At 43.8% G+C, this 8,711-nt stretch overlaps 1 protein-coding gene across 2 annotated transcripts; it reads right to left on the bottom strand.

Annotated features, from left to right (window-relative positions):
* Window positions 1-1,316: 1,316 nt before the first annotated feature.
* dmrt2b (doublesex and mab-3 related transcription factor 2b) lies at window positions 1,317-8,468 on the bottom strand. 2 transcript variants are annotated; one of them, XM_037113584.1, is made up of 3 exons: window positions 7,166-8,468; window positions 5,767-5,869; window positions 1,317-4,273 (listed from the first exon to the last, which is right to left on the bottom strand). In XM_037113584.1, exons 1-3 carry the CDS (start codon window positions 7,550-7,552, stop codon window positions 3,408-3,410), a joined length of 1,356 nt encoding a protein of 451 aa, XP_036969479.1. In that variant the 5' UTR covers window positions 7,553-8,468; the 3' UTR covers window positions 1,317-3,407. The 2 variants fall into 2 exon arrangements, with proteins under 2 accessions (XP_036969479.1, XP_036969480.1); XM_037113585.1 differs by having other exon boundaries at window positions 7,187-8,468.
* Between the last annotated feature and the right edge of the window lie 243 nt (window positions 8,469-8,711).

Raw genomic sequence — 8,711 nt, 5'->3', positions numbered from 1 at the left:
TCATGCTGCAACTTATGATAATTTTGTGCTGGTTAATCCATTGATTATTTTCTATTAGTTGACTGGTTGTCTGGTCTGTAGTTGTCAGAAAATCTCTATCTGAAGATGATGACGTCCTCAGGTGTCTTGTTTTGTCTCCAACCCACAGATATTCAGTTTACATTCACTGAGGAGTAAAGAAACAGGAAATATTCACATTAGAAGGTCCTAGTATTTGGAAATAAATCTGATTTTTGAGTGTCATTGCCAATTAAATAGGGTTTTAAATAGGGTTTCAGATGGTAGGTCGGGACAGTCACCACCCCAAAGCTTCAGTATCTGATGAGTTGGGAATGACACTGAAAAATCTATTTTTCTTACAAATAGGAACTTTGATTAAATAATCAATTATTAGGATTTCAGGTTAGAATGCAACCAGTAATGATAGAAAGTAATGGTACTGAATCAATACAGACATCAAATCAAGAGGATCTTGGGCTGTAAAAGATTGTAACAAAAAGTTTACCTTATCCTTAGTGGGCTCATGCTCAGTCTAATATGAGTCCCCTAAACTCTGTGAAGTACATTAGAATTGTTCAACACATGAACTTCTACTATCTGAACCAACTGGTCTTGATATACAGTCAGTTCAAATGCAGCCATTTCAGGTGGACCAACATATAATCAATAAAAGATCATTTGAGCAGAGCTGCCGTCAAGTGTAGTGTGTCAGATTCAGTTTCCCCATCAACCCGGAGGGTTCTTCGCACTGTCCAAACATCCCATAACAACACTATTAAGTACACATAGCAGCTCTGTTAGAAGTGTCAAGGGGAATGACCTTGCCACACGAGGCATATGCTTTTAGTGCACTCTCATTCTGTAATGAGGAGGGCTGGCAGGACGATCAAAGGCTTTCCACTGAGCCCTGATACTAAATGTTGCTGATGATGTGTCCAAGGAGAGAGCTGAGACTCATATTTTGATCATACCAGAGAGGTCTGGCTGCTTTAATCAGGTCTTAGGGGTGGACAGACAGAAGAATTTACCTTCGCTGCACGTCTGCCTTTGCACACAGCTAGTGTAAACACCGCAAGGTGGTAAAGGAAATGAAGGCAATGGAAAACAAAGACCTTCTTGATAGTTGTGTTCTGTACAGCTGCAGTGTGATGGCTTCATGCTAGGCCAGTAACAGGCCTGTAGTGGCGTAGGTAAAGACAGCAGTGCTCGGCTATCAGTGGGAGGAGGTGTTATTTTGAAATAACAGGGTGGAGGTGAATGTTAAGAGTTCTGAAGGAGCTGTAACCTGTGTGCTAGCTCTTTTCCCATGCCTCCCCCACCCACCAGCTCTCTCTTCATTCCCTCCCGTGTTTCCAGTCACTGCCGATAGAGTCTGCATGATGAAAATATGAAGATCAGAGTTACAGGGGAACGCCAAAGCAAAGCTTTTCTACCCTGAACAGGGGTGAAATCAATCCTGCTGAAATGGAAATGAGGCACAACGAGAGAATGAACAGCGGGGAGCATCACAGGTGGGCGACAACAGGCGGAGGGCGAGGGAGAAGAAGGGCTGTGGCTGTTACAAATCCAAAAACATGTTTTAACCTGTTGGAAATGCTTTGTCAGCAAACCGGCCTGAATCCAATAACCCCCTCACACGTCCTCCTTCTCTCTCCCCTGGCCCACAAAGGGAAATGTTAATAAACTGGGGACTGCAGATCGAATCAAACCTTTTGCAAAGAGCACAGAACAATAAAGCTAATCTGTCTGTCCCGTGCACGGTCCTAACAAGAACGGTGGAACGTGAATGGCATTTTAGAGCAGGGCTGCTAACTGTTATGCCGCAACACACTAAGGACACTCCAGAATGAAACATAGGGGAACTGGATAAATGAGCTTTTCCCCTAGCTTGGCTGGAGGGGAAATTGATTTATATCCTCTGTGTTATTCCTCACAGAAGTCATTATCACCCCTTTGTGACTGATGCTTATCTTTTTATCATCACAGTAAAAATGGCAATTCAGTCTCTGCAAGGGAGAGGGTTTTAATATTGTAAAATCTGCACAAATGGCATGTAAAATAACGAAACAATGGCACATATTCAGCGCTTTCAGGCCCACATCCTCACCTTCCTTTGTGCCAATCGCCCCTCTCTGTCTGTCCGTGAAAAGAAAAAAAAAAGGGAGAAAGGCATTCTGATATGGTGCGAGATAGCAGCAAACAAAGACACGCTATCACCTCTGTGTTGACGCCACAAGGTCCACAGTTGTCAAAAGTATCTGACCTCCATCTTTGCGAGATTACTCCACGGAAAGAAGAAAAAAAAACAGAGAAGGAGAGAAAAGTGGATATAGATCAGATGCGTGTTCAAACAAACTCGGCCGGCGTCAGGCTCGGCATACAATGAAGAACAATGTCGCCTAGGCAACCGTGGCACCCTCCCATTCACCCTTTGGTGGATATTTCCCATCTTCCCTCATTCTGTTGGTGTGATAAAATGATACTTCATGAAATATTAAACAGTATGCCATATGATCTGTGAGTTTAAGGCAACACAATCAAAATGATGGACTGCAGTCTGACAAAATGTGAGTGATAGAGCTTTGAAAGAACAATAAATAATTGATCCAAACGTCCCGAAATGAAGAAGAGGACAGATGCAGAAATGTCAGAGACGTGTGTCTCTTGTGCCGTCAACCCTTTCTGTCTCATTACAGTAACTTTTTTGGCAATGTGAATTGCCCTTTTAACTGTCACTGCCTGCTTCATCCCAGGTTGCTCCCCTTCTCATTAGTTCTCATGTGATAAAAGAGAGATCTCCGAGCAAGCACCTGGTCTGTTTTGACACAACGAGTGCCTGAGATCAACCAGACACATCAACACACAATCAAAGCATGAAGTGAGAAACGGGCACAAGTTCAAACGCCACTTGAAAGTTTCACCAACTTTGTTTTATGGATGCTCTGAGTATTTCTTCAGGAAAAGACAATAAAATAAGATTTATGTGAGAGGGTCAAAATGGAATGGTTGAGTATATTTTCACCAAATTTCGTAAAGAGGTCTATAAAAAAAGGATTACATTTTTTTTTTGTACTTTTCTAGAAAATATGTTCAATATACAGCAGATATAAAAATGAAAATATAGTGATAACGTGACATTTAAGTGTTTGATTGTTATAGTTTTAATTATGGTCAAGATATACGGTGTAGTTGAATACATTCTCATGAAAAATAAGAAAAAATACAACGATTGTAATTATTCCTTTCATAAATATTTCACCCAGTGCCACTTAGAAACCAGCCGTTGTCAATTAAAGTGTTTGAAAACCTGTAATATACCCAGACTTTTTTCTTAACATTTATTCAATCAGCATCAATTCTTAGCCCGCCCATAAACAAAGTGCACCATAGCGCTCTCCATTTGCCTGTCAGGCCCTCAGCAGAGCCTCTACAGAGAAAGGTAATGGCCTCACAGCAGGAGTCCTGACTGAGCTGCAGTGGGGGCTCTTGACGGAGCCGGCATGAGCGCCTGTCTGGTCGACAGGAGTGTCTGCACTCCAGCCCTTAGCTGTCAGAGGTCTGGGATCAAGAGTCCTGCTGGGTGCACTGACGTCCGGCCCGCCCAGGATACCCTGATCAGTTCCAGAAATAGAGCCTGTGACTGTTGAGTCGACCTTTGAGTCCAGTATTTCTGCTGGTTCTGACGGGGATTTGACAAGGTGGAGACCTGACAAGGCGCTGCCATGATGTTTGAGTCGTTGTTGTGATGGTGGAGGTATCAGCTCTGGTCGTTCTCTCCTCTCACAGCCTCTCCAGCTGCTCTGCACCTCCTCATCCTCCCTGACCTGCTCTGAGCTTTGGCACAAGAGGTCATTGTAGTCGCCCTCTGCAGACGACCTGCTCTTTAGGTGGAAGAACTGATAGAACTGGAAGTCACACTCATACAGAGGCTTATATTTATACACAGGCACGTAACTGGACATCGCTGCAGCTGTGGGGTCCTTGTTGAGAAGGCAGCAGTGGAGGTTAGGGGAGACAGGCAGGGGCGGCGGGTGAAGCACGGGGACGAGGGCAGAGGAGGAGAAGGAGAGGTCGCCCGGCAGCTCCCTCTGTCTCAGCTCCCGCTCCAGCATCACGTTCTCCAGCTCCTTGTCTGCGAAGGCTCGCCTCTTCCTCATCCGGGCGCTGATGGAGGGACACGTCACGTGCGCCTGGTCGCGCTGCGTCTGGTCGCGCTGTGTCTGCTTTGGCCAGCAGGGGGTGTCGTCCTCCAGCTGCACCACCGGTTTGAGCCCTGCACCGGGAGCAAAGCCACCTATTTAATTCATTTACGGATAATAAAGTTGTTCCGACCGATTAATTGTTGTGTTTATGTTTGAGTGCGTGGCTTTATTATTTTAATTACGCAGTTGGTTAACAGTGTCAATTTTGCTTTACTGAGAGCTCAGACAGGCTGAAACGGCTATAAAGAAGACAAAGCCTCCTGCAGGATTTGACTGCAAGCCAGCAGGTATTAAAGCACACTATGTATTACAGTAATGGCCTGTTATGAAATAGTGAAGCCACAGTGACTGTGTTTGTTTGGATAAATTACGTGCGTGCAACGCTGTGTTATGACATCCGAGAAGAGACACTGGTGTAGCATTCCCTGATCATTCGCAGTTGCAATGTGAACATGTGCACAGAGAGCATGCACTTGGGGAAATCTGTTAATTGACATATTGGAGTGCAAAAGGTCAAACATTTATTTTGGGTTGAGACTTGGTTTTCGGTTAAGGGTATGATCAACCTTCGAAGGTTAAATTCTCTCCAAAGTGAAGATTCAGTCGTCATCTTCTCGCGCTGATGGAAAGTTGGGTGAGGTTTCGTAGTCCACAACATATTTCTGGAGCTTGACAGCAAAAACAGCATCGCAGCATTCTCCTTAACAATCGAAGTAGATGGGGACGTGTTTTAAAATGTTTAAAAAATTTTAAAAACTGAATATAAATAAAATGGCCTTGTCCAGTTTGCACGGAGTAATCCAAGTTACTGGAAGTCCCGCTATCCAAGATTTGAAAAGACACTATTTACACAGTTTTTATAGCAAAAATCTTCGTTGTAGCTGCTAAGCTAAAGGAGTCAGCGCACACTCCGTCTGAAGTCAATGCACAAGCTCAACTGCATGTCAAGAGTGTAAATGATGTCTTTTCAAATACATATGGGATCCAGAGACTTGGATTACACCAGATTTTTTGTTGTTTCTTCTGGCTTTAAAACAGGTGCTGCAAAGCTGTTTGGCTGCGAAGCTCCAGAAATGTTTTGTGGACTGTGAACATTCACCTGGCTTTCCGTCAGCTACAGGGTGAGTAGATAATGATTAAATATTCATTTCTGGTGAACTGAGGCTAGGATAAGGGCTTCAAAAGTCAGAAAAAGTTGAAAAATGTTAATCAGTGTTTTCCAAAGCCCAAAATTTTATCCTAAAACTTCTGTTTTTTTCTACAACCCAATGATATTCAGTTTACTTTCATAAAGGAGTTACAGAAGCTGAGAATTTTGACTATTTGTCTTGCAGAAACGACTCAGACTGATCAACTGATGATCAAAATAGCTGGCAATCAACATAACAGATGACGACTGATCGATTAATCATAGCATTGCATGAATTCAGATAAGCTCAGTGCACGAACAGCAACATGTTAACGCTGCTTTTGGGGATTTCATCCACTTGACTGGAGAGAAATCTGCACATTCTATCACAGAATCAGTGTGTTAATGAGAGAGAGGGTGTTAATTAAACTATACCCTGCAGGATGCTCTTAGCCAGGATGCTGGGCTCGGCTGCTCTGCTGTAACGCTGATACGCCGACCTGCGCAACGGGGCTGCACACCTGACCCCCCTCTTGCCCTGAGAGAAACATGGGAACAGGAATTAGACATTTGGACATACTCATATTATAGCAAGATCGTGCCCCGAGGGTAATTAAAGGGAGATAATACATTATGTAAGAGGGAGGCAGAGCTCTTTGTGATCCTGAGATAGAAAACGAGACACGTTTAGCTTATTATTGTGGTAACATCAGAGGAATATAAGTCATTGTGTAGAAGCTCTTAAATGTGTTGTAATATTCTATACTTGCTATTTCAGTTTGTACATTATCACTTTAAAAAAAATGTATTCAATCAACAACATTTATTTGTGTGATACAGTCAGAGGGTAACAATGTAACAGTGTAACAATAATATGCTACAATTCAGATTTTCACATATTGCCCTCAGTTGTATGTAAATACTCTGACAGGCAGATTGTGGAGTTCTGTTTCAGTAAACCTTATTACTGACACAAACCTGAAAAATAAGATTAAATGAAAGACAGTCTTCCTCTGAAGGATGTTTATAGTTCGACAAACTGATAATATTTGCGAGTCTTTTTATTTGTGTGTCTCGTGGCGTCTTTGTGTGACCAAATTCCGGGTCCACATACAAATATAAGAAAGTAAAGGAAAAGATATTGTGATCTTGAGGAGACTTAAGATCAACAGACTTACAGCTCAGCTCGATCTTAGAAAAACACCTAGGAGCCCCACCGCAAGCTGACTGGTAAATTATCTTATTCCTGTATCTTATTAAAATGTTCCAAATCTAATTTATACAGGAAAAAAAAAAATAAAGCTTTAGGTGAGACTTCAGCTACTGCCACAGGCCATGAGGAGGTCAGACCTCTGCCACACACAGCTTAAGAAATTATAGTATCAATTGTGCAATTTGAGGTTTCCAACTTTATTGTTAAGTCTGTTGTAATTATTTTTGCTTTAATTCACATGAAAAACACACACATGGCACTTTCCAACTGGTTGCAGGTCTGGCCCTTAATATCTTAAATATGTACTGAGGCTGAACATTTCAACTTCTGTAAAATGTTTCATGTCAAAATCTTCTGTCACAAAATTAAACTACATGGACAGCTCAAGCAGATCATGATATTATATACTGAATATTTTTTTAATCTGACCTACAATGTCCCGTCATGTATAAGTAATTACACATATTGTCTCCATAGTGTTTTTCCCCGCTACACTCACATAGCACATATTCTGATGACCCCGATGTTCGTCCGTTAAAGCTGATTTATTTCCTTATAATCATCTACCGAAGACCGTGTGTTATTAATCCCTTTACCCTCCGCCTGTGCTCTATCACTGACCTGCCCTTCCTCCCTCCTCACCTCCGCAGCTTGCTGCCGCCTCAGCGCGACCTGCGCGGCCATGACGCGCTGCCGCTCCACCACCAGCAGGCAGCAGGCACAGCGACAGTCCCTCCAGCGGCAGAAGCGTTTGTGGCCTTTCAAACACGAGACGACGCCGTGGTTCCGACAGCGGGCACACTTGGGGCTCCGGGTCATCTTGCGTGGCCTCTGCTGCTGATGGCGCTCTGGAGGCGGGGACGCTTTATTCTCTCCTCCGTCCCCGCGGCAGACGAGCTGCCCGGCGCATCCGTCAGGACCTGTCACGTCAACGACTTTCTCCGATTTTAGTACACAAAGTTTTGCTGTGGTCTCCAGCCGCAGGCCTCCTTCCAGCTGAGAGGTCATCTATGACTAAAACCACCGGAATCCCACTTTTAAATCCGTGATGCACTGTGACTTTTACGCAGAAGACTAAAGATGATTTTAACTCAAAATACAGCAAAATAGACGTGTTTGCGGTGGTTGTTTATCAAAATAGAGTTACATTAACATGTATTTTATTGTCTGCTAAAAGTTCTTTTTCAAAAAAATAGTAAAAAAAAATAAGAAGAGCTGATCAGGAACAACGGTGGTTGTGTTTTACGCATGCATCTGAAACACAGGAAAACGTTTGATTCCAACACCGCTGCACCTGTAGCACAACACGCACTGACTGAAACAGCCTCTCCTGAGTGAAATACATCAACGTCCATCAGACAGAAACTCAAACGACGCGTTAAGAGTTCGGAAAGGCCGTGCGCCGCAACTTCACCACCAACTGACTCCTTCAGCCCGCTGCAGCCTGCCGCAGCCGCCGCTACATGACGGTGTTGTCAGGGTGGAAACTTCGCAGCCTACCGCCAGACGTTTGAAATGTTAAGCCTCTCTCAGCTGCTCTCTGACGCTGTTTCCAAGAACGCGCGGATGGCCGACCGGGCCACGACGCCGAACTCCCTGGCGCGGGACCCGTGCAGCAGAGATTTGGGAGGGGGAAACCCGTTTGCAGCTAAAGCAACTCCTCTCTCCCTATAAAGTGCCATACCTGCCCTGTCCTGCCCACCTTGGGAGCCGTTCTCATCTTTCAACCGAGATGTGGTATCTTGCCAGACCCACATCTCCAAATGACTCCAGGCGGGAGATCATTTATAAGACAAAAACACACAAATAAAAATACAAAATACACACAAAGTCAGATGCATTTCATTGAATTATTGGAATGTTCAAACTATAACAATGGGAGGTTCATTCTAACAGTAACGTGATGACATATACAGAGGGACCAGACGAGCTAATTAGGCTACCTTTAAAACATATATTAGGTCATGTGCCGTGAGGGTGCATGTGTGTGTTTTACCTGATTGATACAATCTGGACTAATTACGCACGCTCGGGGTGCAATGGGGGAGTCAGGGACGGGGATGGGGGGAGACCATATTTTCACATCACCTCGGAGTAATCTTCACGCTCCTTTATTCATACTGCTGTTAAATAATTCAGCGAATTAATGGCTCTCTTCATACTTCCG

Source organism: Acanthopagrus latus, chromosome 11, assembly GCF_904848185.1.
Source record: "Acanthopagrus latus isolate v.2019 chromosome 11, fAcaLat1.1, whole genome shotgun sequence".
Classification (NCBI taxonomy): Eukaryota; Metazoa; Chordata; class Actinopteri; order Spariformes; family Sparidae; genus Acanthopagrus; species Acanthopagrus latus.
Note: the sequence above shows the minus strand (reverse complement) of the source record. Positions and strands in the feature narration are given on the sequence as shown.

Excerpts from the sequence above, each read along its gene's own strand:
- dmrt2b (XM_037113584.1), bottom strand. The coding sequence starts at position 7,552 with ATGACCTCTCAGCTGGAAGGAGGCCTGCGGCTGGAGACCACAGCAAAA. Across the intron at positions 5,870-7,165 it reads TGAGGAGGGAGGAAGGGCAG|GGCAAGAGGGGGGTCAGGTG; the intron begins GTCAGTGATAGA and ends TGTTTCTCTCAG. Across the intron at positions 4,274-5,766 it reads GGCTAAGAGCATCCTGCAGG|GGCTCAAACCGGTGGTGCAG; the intron begins GTATAGTTTAAT and ends CTCCCGGTGCAG.